Source organism: Pleurodeles waltl, chromosome 7, assembly GCF_031143425.1.
Source record: "Pleurodeles waltl isolate 20211129_DDA chromosome 7, aPleWal1.hap1.20221129, whole genome shotgun sequence".
Lineage (NCBI taxonomy): Eukaryota > Metazoa > Chordata > Amphibia > Caudata > Salamandridae > Pleurodeles > Pleurodeles waltl.
In genome coordinates, this window is record NC_090446.1 from 397,191,663 (window position 1) to 397,217,263 (window position 25,601).

The 25,601-nt window shown below is 44.9% G+C and overlaps 1 protein-coding gene across 1 annotated transcript in view; it reads right to left on the bottom strand.

Moving 5' to 3' along the window:
- The window catches only part of LOC138246883 (uncharacterized), a 69,714-nt gene extending 46,848 nt beyond the window's left edge, over positions 1–22,866 (bottom strand). Inside the window, exons 1-3 of the mRNA XM_069201632.1 lie at positions 22,713–22,866; positions 22,598–22,661; positions 19,756–20,074 (exon numbers count right to left, since the gene is read on the bottom strand). Of these exons, the coding sequence (XP_069057733.1) occupies positions 19,756–20,074; positions 22,598–22,661; positions 22,713–22,866 (537 nt within the window). The remainder of the gene's footprint in view (positions 1–19,755; positions 20,075–22,597; positions 22,662–22,712) is intronic.
- Positions 22,867–25,601: the final 2,735 nt, after the last annotated feature.

Below are 25,601 nucleotides of genomic sequence, written 5' to 3' on the forward strand. Positions count from 1 at the left end.
AGAGGAGGCCACTATTTCAAAGTTGGTAAAGAAAGCGTTGGGATCCTCCCCCTCCTGATACTTCTGGAGAACAGAACTAGGCACATTAGGGTGAACCTTGCTAGCTGCAATTCTGTCAGTAAGCTTTTGGAGGGCTGTTTCGTGTACTAATTGATTATTGGCCATGATGGTGGCCTGGCTCTTTAACGCACTTTGCAGGGCCTCTCTGTCTTCTTTAGCTTCCCTCTGTTGGGCCTCCCATTCTAGCTGAAGGTGGCGCTGCCCTTCAGCTAGCTGCTGGATCATGTCCTCCAAAGTGGGTTTTTCCCCCCATTTTCACCTTTGGGTCTGTCCTCTATCGCACACTGTTGGAAGACCCACTTCTGACACCACTGTGGGAGTGGGTGTGGCAATAATAAGGACTATGAGGCTCAGGTGGGGTGTGAACGATGGTTTTATTTAATCTTAAGTGTCAGTGTTATTGCTCAAAGGTCTATGGCTTGTGGACTCTCAGCGCTATGTTGTCTCTTCTTTCCCAGGGTTCCTCTTGACCGGCGAAGGTACTCTTCGTGGGACTCCCAGGTGTACCGGAAACAAGAGGAACGGAGATATGGGTGAGTCTAGGGCTTTAGAGAGAGAGAGAGAGAGAGAAAGAGAGAGATATCCCGTCCCCTAGAATAGCGTGATGACCGGGTGGTCAGAATGTACAAGAGAGTCACCTTTGAGTGTCTTCAGGAGTGACAGGGTTTAGTCTCTTTGAGTGCTCTTACTTCCGTTCCTTTAGTACTCTTATTTCACTTCATTCATTCCCTTCTTTCTCTTCTTTAATGTTCTTATTCTTTAGTGCTCTTATTTCATCTTTTTTAGTGCTCTTATTCTTTAGTGCCGTTCTTCCTTCCCTCTCCTCCCCTCTCCCTGCACCCCTCGCCTCCTCTCCTCCCCTACCTCCCCTCTCCCGTTCCTCTCTCGTAGTCCCCTCCCTTCCCTTATTTAACCAGAAACTGTCCTTTATGTAGGACCGTGCCTGGTCGAGCCACGTCTCTCCGGGGACGTGGTGGAGTTCACGCCCTTCTGAAACCTCTCTGGTTTCTGCCAGGTCCAGGACAGCCGATTTCCGCAGCTCCTCCATGGTCGAATGTCTTCCGCTCTTCTCGGGTCCTCCTTTCTCCTTTCCTTTCTCTCCTCCGGCGTCTCCTTCAGCAGCTACGCGCGCCGCCCGTAGTCCGTCGTTGACCTTTAGTGCCTCGGGAACCCGGATATCCGGGTTCCCAGCGAGGCAGGCCGCGTCCGTGTTGTCATGACGCCGGACAGGGCGTCGGACGGGAAAGAGAATCGGGACTTCGTTTCTGATTCTGATTCTGTCTTTAATGTAGCCGGAACATCCGTCTGCCGGCTACAAGGGTAGAACTTCCTGGGAAGAGAGGTTCTTTTTCTTTTGCTGTATTGAAGCTGGTTCCCCAGTCTTCTTTCCTTTTCTCTTGGAGGGTTGGTCCATTATTCCAGACTCCAACACCTCTTTTTCTCCCTGAGCCTTGCACTGTGCCCTTGTCTTGACACACACCAGTTCAGGGATACCCAGCATGGCTGCAGGGGTTTTGAGTTCTACCTCAGCCCATGCTGAGGACTCCAGGTAATTTCCAAGCAAACAGTCTACTGGGATAGCAGAGGAGACTACCACCTGTTTCAGGCCAGTGACCCCTCCCCATTCTAAAGTTACCACAGCCCTGGGATGTACTTTAGTCTGATTGTCAGCGTTGGTGACTGGATAAGTTTGTCCAGTCAGGTATTGTCCTGGGGAAACCAGTTTGTCTGTCACCATTGTGACACTGGCGCTGTAACAAAGGGGGTGAGCCTTTGAGGCTCACCGCCAGGTGTTACAGTTCCTGCAGGGGGAGGTGAGAAGCACCTCCACCCAGAACAGGCTTTGTTCCTCGCCACAGAGTGACAAAGGCACTCTCCTCATGTGGCCAGCAACATGTCTGGTGTGTGGCAGGCTGGCAAAAACTAGTCAGCCCACACTGGAAGTCAGGTATGTTTTCAAGGGGCATCTCTAAGATGCCCTCTAGGTGTATTTTACAATAAAGTGCATACTGGCATCAGTGTGCATTTATTGTGCTGAGAAGTTTAATACCAAACTCCCCAGTTTTCAGTGTAGCCATTATGGTGCTGTGGGGTTCATGTTTGACAGACTCCCAGACCATATACCCTTATGGCTACCCTGCACTTACAATGTCTAAGGTTTTGCATATGCCCTTGTAGTGTGGTTAGTTTTACGTATTCATTGCGCTTTAGCTTCAGGCTTTAGGCCTTTGTGCACTTTGCCCTGAATATATTTTATTCATTTGCTGACAGCTTAGAGCCTCTGTGCACTTTGCTCTACATGCTTTTTATTAGGCTTCGTACTGTTATTTTTCAAATAGCCAGTTCTACGGTGCTGTTTTTTATTCATATCACACTGTTTTGCCTACTTCAGCACTGGAGTTCTACATAACATATTTACTCTGTGCTTCAGTCAAGGATACAGTCTGGTACATTGCCGATAGATGTGGTAGGAGTTTAGACTTGGCATTCCTGCGTAGGGACATTTTGTGATCACAATGACATGTTAGTTATAAAATCACTTCCTTGTCCCAATACACGCAAGAGGGAGATTCCGACCAGGGAACCACAACTAGACGCTGACTGCCTCGTTGCAGATGCTGAACCAAGATCACAGGTCTTTGCTCAGGTATGAGGGCTGATGTCTCCACAGTGATTCTAATAGGCAAGCTAGAAGCTTAACATGCTGTGCTCTAAATAGAACAAGCAGAGGGAGATTCCGACCAGGGAACCACAACTAGACGCTGACTGCCTCGTTGTAGATGCTGAACCAAGATCACAGGTCTTTGCTCAGGTATGAGGGCTGATGTCTCCACAGTGATTCGAATAGGCAAGCTAGAAGCTTAACATGCTGTGCTCTAAATAGAACAAGCAGAGGGAGAGTAGAAACTGTTAGACAATATGATAGCTTTGTTCTTATGTTTTACTCTCCTGGTGACTATTTCAATCCTACTGTGTTGTATCGTTCTGGTTATTGCGGCTCACGCCTTAATATCTAAAATACAGTCGTTTTATTAAAAACATTATATCAAACTTATACTGTCTTTGTCATTTGTATATGAGATCATATTGGAAATAAGAGAGTTGGTTTGGATCTGAGTGACCACGACTTCCCTGAGAAGTTCCAAAGATGTCATGCGCTCGGCTGCCGAATCATTCCTTCCACATGGGAGAAATGAGGCACTGCTAGTTAGCCGGAGCAAAAAACGGATTTAGGGTGACAGAGTTCTTTACACGTGGGCCAGACTCAGTTCCCCACATTGTTATAGATCCTGCTACCTAGAAATCCAGTAGTCTCATTTAGAATAATGAGAGCCCACGCGACATGGCGCCGCCAACGTTTGGTCTGGCTCTAATGATTAGGTCCGACTGACTCTCTTGGTCTCATATATATTTTGACTCCTCGGTTCCATATACGGAGACGTCCGTGGGGCTGAGGGTTTCCGCCACCACGGCATAGGTGCTTCCTATTGCTTAGTGGTTGGTTGTTCAAGCTTGAACTTTGAAAGGAAAACCCCGATATTGGTGTGCCTTCTCTGACCTGAAGCTATTTTTTATAAAATGGCGAATCCTAATGTAGATTCCGACCAGGGAACCACAACTAGACGCTGACTGTCTCGTTGTAGATGCTGAACCAAGATCACAGGTCTTTGCTCAGGTATGAGGGCTGATGTCTCCACAGTGATTCTAATAGGCAAGCTAGAAGCTTAACATGCTGTGCTCTAAATAGAACAAGCAGAGGGAGAGTAGAAACTGTTAGACAATATGATAGCTTTGTTCTTATGTTTTACTCTCCTGGTGACTATTTCAATCCTACTGTGTTGTATCGTTCTGGTTATTGCGGCTCACGCCTTAATATCTAAAATACAGTTGTTTTATTAAAAACATTATATAAATCTTATACTGTCTTTGTCATTTGTATATGAGATCATATTGGAAATAAGAGAGTTGGTTTGGATCTGAGTGACCACGACTTCCCTGAGAAGTTCCAAAGATGTCATGCGCTCGGCTGCTGAATCATTCCTTCCACATGGGAGAAATGAGGCACTGCTAGTTAGCCGGAGCAAAAACCGGATTTAGGGTGACAGAGTTCTTTACACGTGGGCCAGACTCAGTCCCCCACATTGTTATAGATCCTGCTACCTAGAAATCCAGTAGTCTCATTTAGAATAATGAGAGCCCACGCGACATGGCGCCGCCAACGTTTGGTCTGGCTCTAATGATTAGGTCCGACTGACTCTCTTGGTCTCATATATATTTTGACTCCTCGGTTCCATATACGGAGACGTCCGTGGGGCTGAGGGTTTCCGCCACCACGGCATAGGTGCTTCCTATTGCTTAGTGGTTGGTTGTTCAAGCTTGAACTTTGAAAGGAAAACCCCGATATTGGTGTGCCTTCTCTGACCTGAAGCTATTTTTTATAAAATGGCGAATCCTAATGTAGTGAATATAGCAATTAATATGCGTCACCCGCTCACGGGACATCTGTTGACACATGGACTGACAGTCCAGGGGGTTCCAGTCACTTTTGTGGTGGACGCCCATGCAGCCTATAGAACGGAACTTTTTTATTCTTGGGTCGGATTTCCAGCAGTGGATGGGGGTACAAATACTTTTCACGAATACACTGTTGCGAATGTCCCTGGACAATACAGGGCTTACGCTTATTTAGAAATACCTCTATCTTATCAAGAACACCATAATTGGCTTGATGGCGCCCTCCCACACACAGTAGCACAAGTTAGGTTAGGTCCGCTGAGTAATGATGGTCCTACCTGGCCTTTATTGGCTACATACACACCTCATCCTGCGGTTGCTCAATTGGCAGTGGTTGAAGTTTGTCGTTTATATACAGACTTAACGGCTACATATAGACGATTAGTTCAGTTTGTAATGCAGACACTGAATACAAACGCAGCGCGTGCTGCTCCAGCGCACCCACAGGCAGTGGTTCCGGGTATTAATCCGGCCACTGTACACTCTGTTATGGGTAAAGTACCGGCTAAACGAGAGGAGACTCCATTTTGGCTGGCGCAAAAAATTAATACGCTGGAAGCAGTATTTCCCCATACGGGACCTCAGGATAAACATAGAATTTTGACGATGTGTTTGCCGTATGGGATGGTTCCTCCGGTGGACCTTTGTAATACCTGGGGCACTGTGTTTGCCGCGCTCTACACTACGGCACACGGTACACCGACATTAGCTAATTTACCGGACGTGCTTAAACAAATTCAAGATGAATATGGGGCTGCCCCTGCCTTAGATTTGGGCATGCAGTTGCTGGGCAATTTTGCCACAGTTTCTTCTATTATTTTGAGTAATCTCAAAGGAGAGGCAGTAGCACTAGCAGTGCGAATGCGTCTTCGGGATGTTCCGCTGCTTAATCAGGAGCGGGAGCTTCCGAGAATAATAGCGGAAACATATTCTAGTATTGGTCGTGATAGCCTAGGGGCTAGACCACAAAAACCCCAGTTACAGGGTAAAAATAATAAAGATAATGCTAAACAGCAACAACCTGAGGGTTCGAAAAAGCGCTGAGTAAAGAAACAGCAAACACCTAAGAAAGATGGTGGGCAGTCTCCGCAACCGGAGACCCCACAGAATAAGTATAATCTCAGGAATAGGGATACTTTGAAGACGCCTGATAGATATCAATATACTGATACACGCCAATCTCGTTCCTTTCAGGACTCCTCGGAAAAGAGAAGTGAGAGAGGTGGGCGGTCAGAGCGGAGGATGGAGTACGTGAAACCGAGACAGGATTCACAACGCTCAGCGGAGGTTTCTATTAAACAAGAAGAGAAACAGCTGCAACAAAAACAGCAATTTAAAAAGAAGAAAGTGGCAGCAGTCTCAGTTAGACATGCAGCTCAAGAAGAGAGTTCTCTTGACGAACAAGACATGGGCGTTATCACTGTTAGACAGCGCGGCAGAGGTCACAATAGTTCGCCGGAGTCTTCTAGAGCATCTGGAGGTGAAAGCAACTGATGACTTCATACAAGTCGAGACGGCGGATATGCGAGTCTCTGATCCTGATAGAGTATATGAAGTGACTCTGCGATTGGAAGGGGACATTGACCGTATTATAAACACCATTTTTTGGGACCATGTGGTAAAATCATATGATGTTCTGCTGGCCGAACAGGATTGGCCACCTGACTTTGTTCGCGACTGTCCGGTTGGGGAGGAGGTTATTACACCTTCCTTCTCACCACTTGTTCCGAGAGAACTAGCGGAGTCCTATAGTAAATCATGGGCTCTAGCACAGGCTCCCGCCTTGTATAGAAATAACGTGGGTGGGACAGACAATCACCTTATCATGTAATTCCGATAAAGGGCGAACCTCAGCCACAACCGCAGTATCCTATCAAATTTGAAGCAAGGGCATCGGTTAGGAAAATTCTTACACAATTGGAGTATCAGGGTGTAATTGAGCCCTGTGTCTCGCCGATGAATAATCCCTTGTTTCCGGTTGCTAAACCAGACCATTCATATAGGATAGTGGTGGATTACCGACATTTGAATAGTCATACACGCACATATGCAATACAGAATTCACACAGCGCAGCGCTTATGAATAATATAGTGCGTAAAAAATACAAGACAACATTAGATATCTCGAATGGATTTTTCTGCCAGAATATAGCGCCCGAGAGTCGGGACTATACCTGTTTCAGTGCGTTTGGCTCTCAGAAATTTTTTTGTCGTTTGCCTCAGGGGTATAAGATTAGCCCAGGACTGTTTTCGGCTCGTGTCACTGAAATGCTGCATGAGTTCGACCCTGAAGCATTGTCATATGTTGATGACATATATCTGACGGATGATGAGATTCTGCAACATCTAAGGTGTGTATCGCGCATTGTTGTGGGGTTTGCTGATATTGGCTATAAGTTTAATTTTAAGAAATCGAAGATTGCCTTCCTCAGCGTCATTTTCCTGGGATATGAGTTGTCGAGTGAGGGCAAGAGCTTAGCGCCACATTTTTGGGAGAAATGTGCTTTATTGCAGCCTCCTAATACGGTTCGGAAGCTCCAGTCATTGTTGGGGTTTCTGAATTTTGGCAGAACTTACATTCCTGATTATGCGACGCGTATAAAACCCTTATACGAGTTGATTCGCCTGAATTTTTCGAGTAGATTTTGGACGATTGAACATACAGACATACTACGAGAATTACAAAGTGATCTCTTAGCAGTTAAACACTTACACACACAGGACAATAAGACACATTTAGTCATCAGGGTGATACCTGGGGCTGTTGGGTTTACTTATGTCACCTTTAATGAGGGGGAGACAGTCCTGATTGCATACAAGTCTCATTTGTATTCTGCTGCAGAACAACGTTTTGCACAGACTGAGAAAATTCTCACTGCAGTACAGATGGCTGTTATTAAAGAAAGACCGCTGGCCCAGGGTCAACGCATCGTTGTCGTTTCCCCAATTCCAGCCTTAGAGGCAGTTACAAAAGCGAGTGTTCCAAATTCGAAAGCTTTGCACTGCGATGGATACAATGGGCTACGTCTTTGACAGCCACTGATGTAGATTACATATTTGACCCTAAACTGCAGACTCAAGAATTTCTTCAATATGAAATGGAATACCCTGTTCCTGCTGGTACGTTGCCTATTGACCAATATCAGGTGGTCATGTATACCGATGGCTCTGCGCAACCAGCGGTTGGGACTAAACAACAGTATTCTGCTGCATGTGCAGTGGTGAGCGGCACTATGGAGGGGGACGTGTTCTGCCCCCGACATACTTATACTAAAACCTTGGGAGATTGCACGGCACAGCTGGCTGAGCTCAAAGCTCTATTGTTAGCGTTGGAGCACGCGGATCTGGCGCTTTTAACCTTGCTGGTCTGTGACTCCTACTACTGTGTGCAGTCTTTCAACGAATATCTACACTATTGGAAGATGAATGGGTTCAGAGATTCTAAAGGCAACACCATTAAACATAAAATGTTGTGGGGTAAGGTTGCGGATCTGAAGGAAACGCTTCCTAAAGTCCATGTTGTGCATACACTTGGACACCAGCGCGTTGGAATACACGTTGCTGGTAATACTTTGGCTGATGAAGCCGCGAAATCGGCAGTGGCTGTCGCCACTGTGGCCGCAGTGACTCGTTCGAGTTCCAAACCAGACACAGAAATTTCGGCTGCCATAACGGCTACGGTTGATGGCACGCCTTTTTCTAAAGGATTTCCTTCAAAATATAGTTACTGCTTGAATGGTGAGCTGAATGCTACTGTTACAATTCCAGGCATTGGTGTACGTGAAATTCCCAATAAAATTGAGAGACCTCAATTGATTTCTGCAGCACATGAGGGGGTGGCTTCTGCACATGCTGGGGTGGCTGCCACGATTTCACTTTTACAGGCTCGTTACTGGTGGCCTGGTCTCTATAAAGAGACAAAGCAATATGTCCTTTGTTGTGACGTTTGTCAACAAATTAAAGCATCGTCGACTAGACGCCCGCAGCAGACGCCCCTTCTGATTTCAAATAGACCATTACAGTGTGTGTACTTGGATCATTGTGGTCCGCTGACACCAGATAGTGCATACAAATATATATTGGTTGCTGTAGATTCGTGCTCCAGATTTGTGTGGGTATGGCCACAACGCTCGGCTGACGCTCAAACTGTTATTAAAGATTTGCGCATCTTTGTCGATATATTTGCAGTTGCGGCTTTTCATTCGGACCAGGGCCCTGCTTTTGCCTCTAAGGCATTCAGGGACACCATGGCTTCGTTGGGGGTCCAACTCCAATTCTCGTCTCCATTTCATCCCGAGGGAAATTCTGTTGTGGAGCGTTTAAATCGTGATTTAAAGCAGTCCTTAACGGCCAGAGTTATAGGTACGGGTCGTGGTTGGCTAGCCCACCTATATGGAGTACAGAGAGCACTTAATAACTTGCCTAAAAGGTCACTGGGGGGTCGTACTTCATATGAGCGCCTGTTTGGAACACAAATGTATGTTCCTGAACTAGATGGTCCTGGTGTGGAGGTGGCAGATACGCCCTTTGACATAAATGATCGTGTCACTGTTTTGCAGGATTTACAACAATTCCGTGAAGATAACTCTTCTGCCAGTGCTGCTTCCTCAGGAATTAAGGATGAGCCAGTAACACCTACTGGTTGGATACCCAGGACTGGGGATCTAGTGCGTGAAAAGGTCGCAGTTAAAAAAGAATTTGGTCCTTCTTATCGAGAACCTGTCCCTGTGTTGGGGGTGAGCGGCACGAGAACTGTGATTTTACCGCCACTGCGAGGGGCCAAAGGAAATCGCTTTGTTTCCATTGATAATGTTAAGTTACAACATGTGGCCGATTCTGCACAGCAGACCAAGAGGGACACCCAGTAGTTCCGGAATCCCTCTCACTACTGGGGAAGAAGTCCCGCTGCAGGTGATTTTCACCGACACCGTTTCCTCTCCGAGCTTGGGGAGGGTGGATGATGATCTTGCGATTGTTCCACCGACGGCGATTAATATGGAATCTTTTGATCAAATAGCTGTACGTTCTACTGATGTTTCTGAACATGTGGTTTATAGCGTGCCACGGCGAGAGCCTCCATCTGCTTCTTTGTTCACAGTTGCACCTTTTGCTAGAACTGCTTCTGGCTGCTTCAACAACGCTGATAATGATGTGTCCGGCTCCTCGTCCTCGATGTCTTCTGTCCACGGTCCACGACGGCTGCTGGGTTGGCTTAAACGCACATATTTTGTTTTTCCTTGGAACTATTTTTGGCTGTTTTTGGCCGTGATGACTCTTTTATTATGGTTGGGATTTGTGGTTACTTTTTTTCTGATAATACATGGTCATTTTCTTCCTGATCGATCTGACATTGAGCACGTGGAGACTGTGTTAAAACCGCATTTTTCATCTCATATGGTTCGAAGAGACTTGTCCACTGTAAACATTTCTGCAATACCAGTTCCGGATGGAATTGTGTGGGATAAAGTAATGTTTGATATATATGGTCCCACTGAATTGATTCAAATACCGTATGTCCTCAAATTATCAATGAATGATATTGTTATACCTGGCATTGTTTCTGATGATTGGGATGTGAAGACAGTAGATTCTATGCTAACGGATTTGCAATATTATACTGTCTATGACGATGATGATGCTTACCAGTTTAGAGATAATCATGGTGACATGTTTTGTTACAACTATTATGGACACCACTTTATTCATAAAGCTAGTAGCCCTAAGCCCATGTTTAATTATGTGCAATGGGAACATTGCTCGACTCCTCCACAAGGGAGTTCGAAAACGTATTATGATAAATTTGCATATTTTTCTGGGCATGATCAACGTAATGCTAAGTCCTACTATTTTAAAGTTGCACCGTATTCTAATAAGCAAATGTTATTGACCGATACTAAATTACTGTATTCCAATTTGTTTGTATCTAAACTTTCGGTCGAGGGATATGAATACTGGTTTAAAACTGTTGACTTGAAAAGTGTTTGGGGTTCGAAAAATTTGCAAATGCAAGGCCGGGACACGTTATTTAGAGCATGTATTATCCCTGTGCAGATGATTTTCCTCAATGACACAGTACAACAGACTAGCTGTTTGGGCTTAGCGACAATTTGGGAGTTGACTTTGCCTAGTATACCTGTCCCTTCTAAATTAAAAAATTGGCAGCACTATGTGAATGCTACTTTTAGTGACTTTACACATTGGGTCCAGAATGGTACGCTTAACACTTCATCGTTACATCCAGGCGGGTGGTTATTATGGCCTGTAGACACTAATGTGTGTCATCAACGTTTTGTCACCTCTTCAGGGGGGTTCAGGACTAGTAGGGCAGACCCTTGATACGTATCACCAGAACATGCTGATATTATAACTACATACAGTGTGGGGAAGCTTTGTCAGCAATGGTTGAAGTCATCCACGCTGGATGCAGTTAAGTCACATCTCACGTTACTGTCTAATGATACTGATTTACAAGATTTTTTGTCAGGTCCCAAAGTACCACGGAAGAAAAGGTTCTTATACGAGGTTTATAATGAGATTTGGAAGCTTTCACAACAAGAGGCTGCAGCCCGGTTGAGGCAGATTGATCAGGAAAATCTGATGCAGACTTTGTCTGTTGTTGATAATGGCATGCATACCCTTTCTGACCGTGTTTACACGATTGACAGCATTGTTTCCTCTGCCATTGACATTATTAAATCGGACATGTCTTCTTTATATCATGGGCAGAGTCAGACGCGGTCCATCATGCAGCTGGGTTGGACTCTTCAGACCTTGAAGGCGGGTCGTGTTCCATTGCAGCACGTTCGTGCCAGAGAGATCTTTATCTCTTTTAATTTGACTCGTCAACAACAACTGATGGCTAAAAAGGAAGCGACATATGTTATGTTAAATATTGAGAAATTAGAGAAACTGCCTTTCACGGTAGCTGAGATTCCGTCAGCTGAATGGTTGATTCATGGGGTTATTAATTTGCCTATCTCTACTTTGCAATTTACTTCTTGTTTGAAGCACATTCCGGTGGGTAGATATGAACTATTGGGAGACAGTTACATACACGAGGTGTGGGAGCTTCCCTTTCAGTACAGATGTGTTAATGGTTTGAAGGAGGTTTTTCTTAGCGGCAGCGAATGCGAAGCTTCTATCAGCCATTCAATGGTTTGTAAACAGCTGTCCTTGCATGGGGCGTGTAACGCTTCGATTGCTAACTTAGCTTGTTATCTGAAGGGAGTTCCAGTCCCGGTTATTAAAAACACTTTCCAGGTGCTTTCTAACGGCAGTTACATTGTTCTTAACAGCGAACACTGCTGTGGCATGCGTGCCGGAATAGTTTACATCGTCGTTGTCAACAAGGCTGTTACGTGCTGCGGGAATGTGTTGTTTCCCCCCACTCAATTTAGGGAGGTAGCGGACATCTGGCCTCATATTGCTACTTCCAAGGTTGATTTCGACAAGTTGAGTCGGCTAAAAGCTTTATTGTTTCAAAAGCATGTGGCCCTTACATCTGCTAGCGAGACCTACGCACTTCAGGTGGCAAGGTCATCGGCGGAGATACAGTCCCTTTTGAATACTAACTTTCCAAATCACTTCGGTGAACTTGTGGGACGTATATTTAATGCATCCAGCACTGCTGGTATTGCACATTTTTTCAAAGTCGTTGGTGTTGGTTTTGCTCAAACCTTCTCTTCCATATTCGGTTTGATACCTTCGGCTATACATTCTATTTTCGGAAGCATTTTTGGGGGTTTCCCGATTACTTTGGCTTTATTGGCTGGAGTCTTGCTGTTGTTGCTATTTTTTCGCAATGGCTGTCCCGTCACGACGAGATCCTGTATTGCTGCTCCCGTCAGCGCAGCTGTGTCGTGAACGCATGATGCAGCATTTTGGAGCGACACTCCTGGGACATTTGGAGTGTGACTGGTCTCTGTCATTCAGACCGGTTTTGGATTGTGTGCAACCCGTGTTTCGATGCCTTTGGTGCTCGTTTGAACATGCACTGGCTCTCTGTCTCTCATTGCAGCGCCCTCCAATGGTCGATACTGATCTGTTGATGTTCCCGATTAGGGCTCATTCCCAGACTTGTGCACTACGGATGCGCTTGCTTCGTGAGGCAGTTTATGAGATTCCCTTCCTGGAGGAAGATGGTATTGTCTCTTTCATAGGCCCTGCACGGGGTGCCGCCCTGAATGGTTTTGGGGCTTTGGATCACACCTGCTCCATGGTACTTTGTGGCGTGGATCTTCCGATACTGATATATATCGAAGTGGAGGAACTCCTGCGTTCTATTGCTTCTATCTGACGACTGGATTTTTACGAAATTTACACTATATTGAATTTGGCTTTATGATCACATGTTACCTAAATTTATGACTTTGTTGTCTTCTCACCTTGTCGAAATAATTGTTTTAGGTATTGTTTATATTTGGGGCATCCTTTTATATTATTGGAACCACTTGCTACCGACAAGGGGAGGGTGTAGTGTGGTTAGTTTTACGTATTCATTGCGCTTTAGCTTCAGGCTTTAGGCCTTTGTGCACTTTGCCCTGAATATATTTTATTCATTTGCTGACAGCTTAGAGCCTCTGTGCACTTTGCTCTACATGCTTTTTATTAGGCTCCGTACTGTTATTTTTCAAATAGCCAGTTCTACGGTGTTGTTTTTTTATTCATATCACACTGTTTTGCCTACTTCAGCACTGGAGTTCTCCATAACATATTTACTCTGTGCTTCAGTCAAGGATACAGTCTGGTACATTGCCGATAGACGTGGTAGGAGTTTAGACTTGGCATTCCTGCGTAGGGACATTTTGTGATCACGATGACATGTTAGTTATAAAATCACTTCCTTGTCCCAATACACGCAAGAGGGAGATTCCGACCAGGGAACCACAACTAGACGCTGACTGCCTCGTTGTAGATGCTGAACCAAGATCACAGGTCTTTGCTCAGGCATGAGGGCTGATGTCTCCACAGTGATTCTAATAGGCAAGCTAGAAGCTTAACATGCTGTGCTCTAAATAGAACAAGCAGAGGGAGAGTAGAAACTGTTAGACAATATGATAGCTTTGTTCTTATGTTTTACTCTCCTGGTGACTATTTCAATCCTACTGTGTTGTATCGTTCTGGTTATTGCGGCTCACGCCTTAATATCTAAAATACAGTTGTTTTATTAAAAACATTATATAAAACTTATACTGTCTTTGTCATTTGTATATGAGATCATATTGGAAATAAGAGAGTTGGTTTGGATCTGAGTGACCACGACTTCCCTGAGAAGTTCCAAAGATGTCATGCGCTCGGCTGCCGAATCATTCCTTCCACATGGGAGAAATGAGGCACTGCTAGTTAGCCGGAGCAAAAACCGGATTTAGGGTGACAGAGTTCTTTACACATGGGCCAGACTCAGTCCCCCACATTGTTATAGATTCTGCTACCTAGAAATCCAGTAGTCTCATTTAGAATAATGAGAGCCCACGCGACATGGCGCCGCCAACGTTTGGTCTGGCTCTAATGATTAGGTCCGACTGACTCTCTTGGTCTCATATATATTTTGACTCCTCGGTTCCATATACGGAGACGTCCGTGGGGCTGAGGGTTTCCGCCACCACGGCATAGGTGCTTCCTATTGCTTAGTGGTTGGTTGTTCAAGCTTGAACTTTGAAAGGAAAACCCCGATATTGGTGTGCCTTCTCTGACCTGAAGCTATTTTTTATAAAATGGCGAATCCTAATGTAGATTCCGACCAGGGAACCACAACTAGACGCTGACTGCCTCGTTGCAGATGCTGAACCAAGATCACAGGTCTTTGCTCAGGTATGAGGGCTGATGTCTCCACAGTGATTCTAATAGGCAAGCTAGAAGCTTAACATGCTGTGCTCTAAATAGAACAAGCAGAGGGAGATTCCGACCAGGGAACCACAACTAGACGCTGACTGCCTCGTTGTAGATGCTGAACCAAGATCACAGGTCTTTGCTCAGGTATGAGGGCTGATGTCTCCACAGTGATTCTAATAGGCAAGCTAGAAGCTTAACATGCTGTGCTCTAAATAGAACAAGCAGAGGGAGATTCCGACCAGGGAACCACAACTAGACGCTGACTGCCTCGTTGCAGATGCTGAACCAAGATCACAGGTCTTTGCTCAGGTATGAGGGCTGATGTCTCCACAGTGATTCTAATAGGCAAGCTAGAAGCTTAACATGCTGTGCTCTAAATAGAACAAGCAGAGGGAGAGTAGAAACTGTTAGACAATATGATAGCTTTGTTCTTATGTTTTACTCTCCTGGTGACTATTTCAATCCTACTGTGTTGTATCGTTCTGGTTATTGCGGCTCACGCCTTAATATCTAAAATACAGTTGTTTTATTAAAAACATTATATAAAACGTATACTGTCTTTGTCATTTGTATATGAGATCATATTGGAAATAAGAGAGTTGGTTTGGATCTGAGTGACCACGACTTCCCTGAGAAGTTCCAAAGATGTCATGCGCTCGGCTGCCGAATCATTCCTTCCACATGGGAGAAATGAGGCACTGCTAGTTAGCCGGAGCAAAAACCGGATTTAGGGTGACAGAGTTCTTTACACGTGGGTCAGACTCAGTCCCCCACACCGTTATAGATCCTGCTACCTAGAAATCCAGTAGTCTCATTTAGAATAATATACCTCTGGTATAGTTCACCCTGCCTTAGGGCTGTAAGGCCGGCTAGACGGGTGACTTACGTATGCCACCGGCAGTGTGAGGTTGGCATGGCACTCTGAGGGGAGTGCCATGTCGACTTAGTCTTTTTCTCCCCACCAGTACACACAAGCTGTGAAGCAGTGTGTATGTGCTGAGTGAGGGGTCCCTAGGGTGGCATAAGACATGCTGCAGCCCTTAGAGACCTTCCCTGGCATCAGGGCCCTTGGTACCAGGGGTACCAGTTACAAGGGACTTACCTGAGTGCCAGGGTTGTGCCAATTGTGGAGACAAAGGTACAGTTTAGGGAAAGAACACTGGTGCTGGGGCCTGGTTAGCAGGGTACCAGCACACTTTCAAATCATAACTTAGCATCAGCAAAGGCAAAATATCAGGGGGTAACCATGCCAAGGAGGCATTTCCTTACACTGCCCTTCCAGGATGGGTGAGCTGGACACTGTAGTGTCAGGGGCCATGGGTGGCCTCAGAGTGAACTTAAAGTAGGAATGAGGTAGGCACTACATGTATTTTTTAGCACAAGTAATCCTCCCAGGCTGCCCTTACAAGAGGGGTAAACTGGGCAATTGCACACATACACACCCGGCATCCACAGGAGCAGAACTGGAGGTTGAGGTGGAGATCATTCCATGCTTTTGCTGGCAGGTATGAGAAGACACGATATCTGTGGTTGCTCCTGAGGATGTGTGGAGTATGGGTGAGGTAGAAGGTGGCTGATCGGCGGTGCCCAGTGGGCTGGTGCAAGCTGGTGCAAGTTCGGTTGGGGCAGGCAGGACCCAGGTTGTGCAGGGATTTTTAGGGGGGAATTGACATTGTTTGTGTATTTAGAGACAGTGGAGCATCCTGAGGTGAGGGGATACGTGTGTGCGTCCTGGGACATTGAGTATGAGTCTTGTTGCTGCATTCTGAATGATTGGAAGTTTCTTCATGAGGTGTGCCATGAGTCAAGCATAGAGAGTGCTACCATAGTGCAGATGGCTGGTTATGAGGGGTTGGGTGACGGGACGCCTAGTGTTGCTGGGGAGACACTAGAAGATCTTGTGCAGGAGGCGGAGGGTGAGGAAGCAAGTGGAGGAGACTGTGTTGATACTGAGTTTGTTGTCAATGATGGTCCGTAGGTTGCATGCATGTTCTATCGGGATGGTGGTGGGAGGGAATGGGGGGGGTAGGTCCATTGCCTACCAGGTGACGTCCCAAGGTGAAGTTGAGTTCCGACCATTAGGACTTTAGTTTTGTTGGTGTTAGTTTTGAGGCAGTTCTCCCTCATCCAGACTGCTTTGCTGCTCATGCAGAGTTGGAAGTTGGTTTTGGACTTGGAGTGGTCTTCCGATAGCAAGAGGATAAGCTGCATAGGAGATGATGTTCAGTCTGTGGTTTCTTACAATGCTGGCGGGCGGGGTCATGTAGGCACTGAAAAGGGTAGGACTGAGGGAAGATCCTTGGGGAACTCCACAGATGATGGACTTAGGTTGAGAGGTGATAGGAAGGAGGTGGATAGTCTGAGTCCGTCCTGAAAGAAAGGAAGCAATCCATTTCAGGGCATCTCTTTGGATGCTTTTCTGATGAAGTCTTTTGAGCATGGTCTGGTGGGAGACTGTATCGAAGGCCACTGAGAGGTCGAGGAGGATGAGGTCGGCAGAGTGTCCATTGTCTAGGATGGTCCTGACATCGTCTTTAGCGGCAATCAGAGTGGTTTCTGAGTTGATCAGAGTGGTTTCCATGCAGATCCATTGTAGGATCTGCAAATGTTCTGAGAAAAATATACTTTTTGATGTTTACCTTAATACCTGGAGCGGTCCTTTTGGTGCAACCCCACTCCCCAAAGGGGCCTGAATAGGTTTGCCCTGTTCCTTAGGCTCTTTAAATTTATCACCACATAGTGCTCAGTGCACCATGTTGTCCAATGGCAGCAGCAACAGAAATACTTCTGTGATTGTTAGCCAGCCAATCAGTATGCAGCAAATTCACAAATGAGGAGCTGGATTTTTGAATCCTAAAAGCATGAAGGGAGGACATGACTGAAAAAGGAAAAGTAAAGTGTACTGTTGGACAGTGTATTTAACTTTATATTGACAGAGTTCTGCATTTACAATGTTTATTTTCACAAACTAGAGCAGATTAATTGGTAGATGCTTGCATCAAGGATCTACTTGCAAGGATGAGCATGTCAAGTGTGCTATTTAATGCCTTGAGAGTAGCACTGCCATTATGAAAGTGTCTTCTTTACCAGCATTTAAAGAAAGAAGAATGCTGTGGTAACCATACATTTGAATGTCTTATTTTGTTTAATAAAGCTACGTTTCCTGCAACTCCCCCTCAATGATGTAAAAAACATAGAGAAGTCCTCTTTACTATGAAATATGAGTTTTGAATCCACTGACAAACATTCAATAAAAAGGCTTACCTATGTAATATATATACATTAAAAAAAAAACTCAGATATTCTCTGAAGAAAAACAAAGGTTACAGGGATGTTAGAGTCAGGAAATAGAATTAACAAACGTTAAAAATTCACTGAGATAAAGAAAGGTTATAGAGACTTTATAGTTATAGTTACCTCAGCTAAATATACCTTAAGCCCCTGAAATACACTGCTTATGACCTCACATATCATATCACTCATGACGTGGTCAGTGACATCACTGATGACATCGCTCATGACATTCTCAGATTACATCACTGATGTCATCATCCAATGAGTGTGTGTGTTTTGCAAAGGTTTCTGACACTGAAAGATATAGAATGAGCTTCTGCATAAGGGCTCCCATCTGTTGGAGACTGTTTGTATGGATCATATTTGGGGAGCATGTCCTGCCCGCCCTGAAGCAATATAAAGGATTTCTCTGACACTCAAAGCACAAAGGTGAGAAGGGGTGTCAGGTGGAGAATTTTCTTTTCTTGCCGATTCGGATTTACTTGTGTGTTTCAACAAGAGACATGAACTTTCACAGCATTGGAGTAGAGCGGAGTTGACAGTATATTAATCAAGTATAACATTTTGGGAAAACATGTGACTTTCATTTTTTAATAGTATGCACCTGGAGAATATGTGTTATTGTGAGACTATGATGTCAGGATGCCACTTAAGCATGAAGTAAATAGACATTTCAGTTCTCCATTTGATATTAACATTGCAGGTGCATTGTGGTAATAGCAGGATTATACCTTTAGTCATATGTTTCCTGTGATTTAAGGCACTTAACAAGTTGTACTATCATTCTGCTCACCTGTGAACAAGGCTTACTGGGAGCCAAAATGTGTCAAGGAACGAAATGATGCCATATGGATTTTAATAAACCCCAGTATTTCATCGAGTTGAGCTTAAATACGCATTTTCTGTGGTGTGATATATATATATATACCCATACCAATGTATCTATAGGTAAACATCTATATGCGTGCAAGGGCTCTTGACTAACTTTTTAAAGATGAGATGATTGTTAGTGTATCTTTTGTTTGTGGATAAAGAGTTCCATAGTTTGGCTGTTATCAAGAATCTTCACCCATATCGACAGCGCCATAGGCAAAAGCGTTTGGTGGCTGGACGAAAGCCCCTTTTACTGCTGAGCCAATTATGATGTGCAGTCCTGCCAACACAACTGTGGCAGTCAAGCCACCACACCTAAGTTTGCAGATTGGGACCTATATAAGGACAAATTTCACCTTTTAACGCTTCCCATGTATCCTGCTGCCATGAAAACGCTGCTGTCAGTTCTCCCATTGCTCCTGGGCCAGGGCCAAGATTCAAATTAACCCTGTTGTCGGCAGAACAGAAGGTAAGTCACAGGCTTTCACATTACCCTCTGAATTGTAGCTTCACAGTAATACTGGACTCATGCATGGCTCAATAATTTGTGCAAACACAACCATAATGTTGCACAAAGCTGAAGTGTATAATGTTGTAGTCAGAGAATGCATCAGAACAGACCTCGAGATATAAGCAGCACCCACCCATCTGGTACAGACTGCTGCCTTCGTGGCAATAGACACTGTAAGAGGCTGACACTGTGAGTAATTATGGGCAACACCGTTTATGATGGGGATTTAAAAAATGTATTTGTTTTATTTTTCTTTAGGGTTGTATAGACATAAATATTATCATCCACTACAGTTCCTTCTTCCTTCTTCTCTTTTCCTAGGCTGGTTCCTCCATCCTCTGAATGGCCTGATGTAGGGACTGGCGGTGCCTGGCTCAAGCTCCTGACTGATATGCCTCGGAAGGAAGGGAGAGAGGGAGACCAGGTATCAGGTAAGTGTTTTATCATAAAGTATAGTCTGGGGTTCACCAGGGAGGGGAGTGGGTGAAGGATGTGAGATAGGGATCCCTCCAAGTGCGTTACACGTGCCTTGCATGCAGAAGTGATTTATGGGGTTCTCCTTCCCCACCTGATCGCCTTATCTAGGAGTATATTCCTCCTACGTGTTCCCTTCTTTTCCCCTCGTGTCCCCTAATACCAACAGGTGTTCTTTTATTAATATATGCCCGTACCGTGTGGAGCCACGTTCCTTCTGGAACATGGCGTGGTCTTCTCATGCTGGACTCCTCTCTCTCTGGCTCCCGGTCTGTGTTTGCTCCAGGTGTTGTGCTCTCTCCTCTCGTCTTCCCACTCTGCTCTTCTTCTTCGTCGCTCTCCTTCACGTCTCCCTGCTTGTTGGTATCGCTTCTCAAATCCTGCTGTGGAGTCTCCGTGTCTTTTCTTGCCTCCACGTCTTCCTCATTGCTTACATCTTCTTTCCCTTCTTCCGCATCATCTCTCGCCAGCTCCTCCTCCTGACCCCGGAATTCTCCAGAGGTCGCCGGATCTCTCCTATTTGAAGTGCCCCTGGGGCACTTCTTGATGGAGGCCGTCTATGGTTGCCTCGGTAACCTGCCGGGCTGATGGCAACCCTGTAACGGCACACCTGTTACAGACAGCTACACAATAACTCTCAACAATTACAAATAGAAATGTGTCCGCATAGATGTGTGCAATAATGTGCCCAAAATCTCAAAAGTATCAACTGAAATCATATATCCAATCTGAATAAAACAATCCCTTGATAATGTGGCAGCTACATTACAACATGCTTCAAGTGGGTGTACAGAGAATGTACTACAATTTTCACTGGTGAACTGCAATCATGTCCCCTTGGGGTGTGCAATATATTACAAACATAAGATCCCATTTAACTGTCAAGTGCCAGGATCCCTGTGTAATGCATATGTGTATATTGTTGACACATCATGTCAAAATAAACACACATGCATTCTCCGATCACAAAACAGAAAAATATATGAGTTTGGTGTAAGCGTCCTATATCAACATGAATGCTTGCTCCAAAATTAATATGTCCATCACAAATGTACAACACTAATGTATGTTTTGACAAAATGTCTAAAAGATACAACCTGTGCTTGTCACTGTCACAAATGAGAGTAAGTGCATGACACACACATTAACAGGAAGAAAATCATCAGCAAACAATTAGCAACAATCACAAAATAAGGCCAGGACAAAGGTATTCTCAAAATAAAAAAGTTTTATACAAATGAGATAACTATCGCATAAGTAAATAAGCAAAATAGCGGAGAAAAAAACAAAGGCACAAGGCCAGTAGTTCGTTGTGTGGGTGCATGCCCACTACTTGCTTCCTAATGTCACTGCCAAAATAAACCTTCTTTGAAAGGGACATCTATAGGGCAGATAGTAGGAACCTCAAAGATCTCACTGGGAGGGGGGTCCTTGGGTTTGAGATGAGTGGGTTTGGGAGGGGTGGCTTTTTAATAGGGGTGGGTTGGGATTTGGAAGGGATGGGTTGCGATTTAGAAGAGGTGGAAAGATGTTTGAGAGGAGTGGATTTACATTTGAAAGGGGTTGGTGGGATGTGGAAGGGGTGGTTTCGGAGGCAGAAGGCCTGGAAAGAGGTTTGGGAGTAGTGGTTTAGGGTCTGAAAGGGATCAGGGCCAAAGAAAAAAGTAGAAAAAAATAGGAAATTGGGTAGGGTGCTCTTCTGGGAGTTGGGTTTGGGAGGTAGAGGGAGTGTCTGTGTCTGTTGTGCATATGTGTTTTGAAGGTGTGGGTTCTTGAGGGTGTGGTGTATGTGCTGTATCTTCAAATTGGTGTATTTTACTGATTGTCTGTTCCTGTGATAAACTCTCTGAGTTTTGCTTGCTTGTCATATTAGATCTTCTGGACCTATTGGACATGTCCGAGATTCATTCTGGTTATTTCTCTTATATGACTTAGACAGGTTTTTAATCCCATTACATATTCTAATAGGGGTTTGAAGCTGCCTTTTTCCCGTTCCCAAGACTCTTTGGCCATCTCTAACAATATGCAGGTTTTAGGCCAAATGAGGGCTCAAATAGAGAGAAGCCAGTACTGCTTTGCTCCTGACATCTCATGGAGAACAAAGCCAAGGGTAGAATTTGCTCCCAGTTTCGTGCTTCAAGTGCTTGTGGCGTGTGTGGGTGTTGGTGCACTGGTGCGTGTTGTGTCTGTGGTTGTGCTGGTGGTCGTGGTGAGTGCACTGATTGGGGGTGTGCTTGTGGTATGTGTGTGGTGTTTGCATGTGTGTGTCTGTGTTTTGTGCTGTGTCGATGTGATGAGCTGCTTGTGGCTGTTGTTGTGGGAGCGTGCATATGCTTTCATGTGCTTTGGATAGGGCTGGGTTGATGGATTTTGGATGGGAAAGGGGCGGGAGTATGGGCATGAGTTTGGGGTGGGTGGCAGGCTGAAGCCAATTAGAAGGCCAGACCCTGGAATGACTACTGCAGGCCAGGCAGGGCACAGTGAATGCCATCCAGGTAAGCCAGCATCTGGGTGTTCTGGCCAGCCAGCCCCTGGATGGCATTCATAAGTGCAGTTGGTAATCACAGACTGGCTTACATGCACATTTGTGAAGGACTAAGGACTCAGGCCCACCTGCTACTGCCCACATTAACTGACTAGAAGTTTGCAGGACAAACTGCTTTCAAACATGTCAGATAAGGAATTATGCCACTGTATACAGAATACTAATACGTTTGGTGCAGATGCACATTTTTATATTGTCATAGCTTACCAATGTCAACTCTGATATATCAGCTGTATCTTAATTGCTCTGTTTGCCACAGTTACCAGTAAAGGAGCCTACATTCACTACACACATTTGTGACGTACTATCCCACTGACCAAATCATGACATGGGGCATGTTTTATGAAACTGTCCCTCATGTCATTGTGAAAATGCTGGCAATTGTTTGCATGCAGCCATGATTCTGCCCACAACAGTGAGGAGGGATATTGTGTAATCCTTTAGCACAAAGCAATACACCACACACTGCATCAGACACTGTCTGATCAACTTACATCTCCAAAGTCCTCATGGGCTTTGGATGTGTGGCAACCTCAATGTAGATGACATTCAACATAGCTGGAAAGTAAAGAGGTCAAAACACAACACTATCTATAGACAATGACTTACCCCCTTGTTGTTGCTGTTGGGCCCCCAACTGCTCATCAATTTCCGGATAAGCCCCCGCAAGGATGCGGGTCATTAGAGGGATCAGTATGCAGCACACCTGCTTGGATCGCTTGGAGGACTGCCCGACTTGGCTCTCAGCAGACCTGCGTGTCATCCAACGCAGGTCCTCCCACCTCTTCCAACATTGCAGGATATGCTGCTTGTGGACCCCCAGTGTTTGCAACTTCTTTCTGATGGCCTTTCAGATCGCACACTTCTGATGGGTTTTGCCTCTATGAATGATATAAAAGAGCAAGAACAGAAAACTCATTCTTTCTGTTCGGCAGTACTTCCGTGACCTTACATTTTAGATATTCAGACGTACATTCACCTAACAGTTACTAGATTTTTTTCCCAGCAAAATGTTACAGGTACATCGTAAATACTGATTTGCAGTGATCTCATGTGCACCATCAATACTTGCTAGCTTCTCATGTTAAATAATCAGGCCCACAATATCATCTTGGCCAGAGCTATGGAAGCTATCCTGTTGTGAGAGCCACCCTTCATTACTCACAATCATTGTGAGCTACTAAAGGCCAAGCCACCTGTACAATCCTTGCACATAATCGCACTTACAATTACACTGCCTTCCTGCTTAAACTCCCAAAGTCAGAACCCATGATCTGTATCACATAGAGTGACTATGGACAAGATAGAAGGGCTGCTATGTGTCAGTGAGAGCAGGAATTTGTGGGTTGTATGAACAAGTGTGTGTTGGAATGGGATAGACTGGGTTGAGTGATTGTGAGCCAGTGTCATCTAAACTTGATGCACATAAACTAACTTTACCTATATGTGGTTCTATGACAGGTTTAAACCATACAGAGCAATCTAATGTACCTTATGTGCTAGAATTCCATATGACAGTACAGCATCAGACAACTCCAGACCCTTTACATTTTTAACTCAACATCAACATCATTCCAACATTGGCTGTATGTTGTCAGTCATACTACTTGTACACTGTCTACTGACCACTGGTAGTCAGTAGCCTGCTGTTTGTGTGATGAGATAAGATTTGTGTGTTACATGAACACACATTACAGCTTCTACTTTCAGGTGACTTAACATTGCTATGCACAGATATCTCAGACATTGGGAAAAACAATCTGCCCCAGCTACATCATTCTATCAACTCCAATCACAACACTACCCCCATTACCAAAAATGAACAAAATAGCCTGTGTATCAGAAAAGAGGAGGTTACTCAATCACACATTCTCCAATCAAACATGTAACTGTTCCTCTGAGGTCCCACTGAGCTGGCTGTACAGGGACAGAACCTTCCTGGCAAGGAGCTCCAGCTCCTCCGTGCTAAAGGCAGGGGCCCGGGGAACTGCTTTGCGTGGAATCTTGGCTCCCAGAGGCCTGTAACAGCAGCAAAAAAATCAAGGAGGTCTTGATGGCAGCAGTGTTAGAAGGCAAGTGAGTGTTTTTTCACAATGTGGTGTACAAGTACACGGCGGACGCAATCTGTGACGGAGACGGACAGAGCCATTGGTTTCGTGCATAGCCATCACATGTGTTAGTCTATGACAGGGCTCATCATGGAGGCTACCACCTACTATGCGGTCAACTTCAACCAACGGGCGTCAGGTAGCCAATGTCTTGATGGCAAGGTCAGGCAGTTGCCATCTTTGGGGTGTGAAGCTACACATTTTTCAAATGTTAGTGTATCACCAGCACTCAACATAAAGGCTAGTGTACTTCTAGATGTCAAATACGAACGACAATTTTCTTGGCAAGATATGACACAAAAATGTGAACCGTAACTGTGTTTGACACCGATAGTGCTGTGGGGGAAGTACTACCTATGTTGACGGTATTTTTAAGGACATTTCTTTTAAAACTTATGCAAAAAATACATTTGAGATGTATTATTTGCACATAATTGAAAGAAATAAATTTAAAAAAGTGTTAACAATTTTAAAGTTCGATTTAAATGTGTGTACATGAACCACCCAATGACATTTTGACTGTTACCAAGAAGTTAGATGCATGTTGACATCAATAGTATGGTGTGACCATTTCAGCTGATATTTTCTTTTCCATACATACAGACTTCTAAACCCAGCCATGGGTAAGAGGATGCGGCCTCATGTATTCCAGCCCTTTCCAGACCTTGCCACTATAGAGGAAAGGGACGCTTTAAACGATTTCAACTAAAAAGGTAAACTATCCTTGATTTGTGTCAGCAATTGGAGCCTCATTTCCTGCCTCACAATATGAATCCAACAGCCATAACACCAATAGTAAAACTCATGGCAGCAATGCATTTTTTTGCCACTGGCACTTTTCAGTACACTGTTGCAGAATCAAGGGGCATGTTCCAGCCAACTTTCAGTGGTGTGCTACAGGAAGTCCTTGTTTCCTTGATGAAACACATCAACAGCTACATCCAATTCCCACGTTAGAGATTTGGCCAACATGAAGGTAGACATTTATGCTTTGGGTGGACTATAACATGTGGTTGGAGCAAATTGATGGTACACATATTGCCTTAGTGCCACCACACACAAGGGAACAGGTCGATCGCAGTTGGAAGAACTTCCATTCCATCAATGTGCAAGTTGTCTGCTTACCAGACATATACATCTCAAGTGTGTGTGCCCACCTCCCTGGGTCAACACATGATTCATTTGTACTACGGAACAGCAACACATCCATGAAGATCTCACAACTTGGACCGGAGAGGGTCTGGCTTGTTGGTAAGTACAATATGACTTTATGACCTTTTGCCTGAATCCTAGTTTAGGAAGGGACAATGGTTGATATGTGAGTAATCTGTTGTGTTGCTTCTGTGTAGGAGACTAGGTATCCTAACCAACCATAGTTATTGTCACTGCT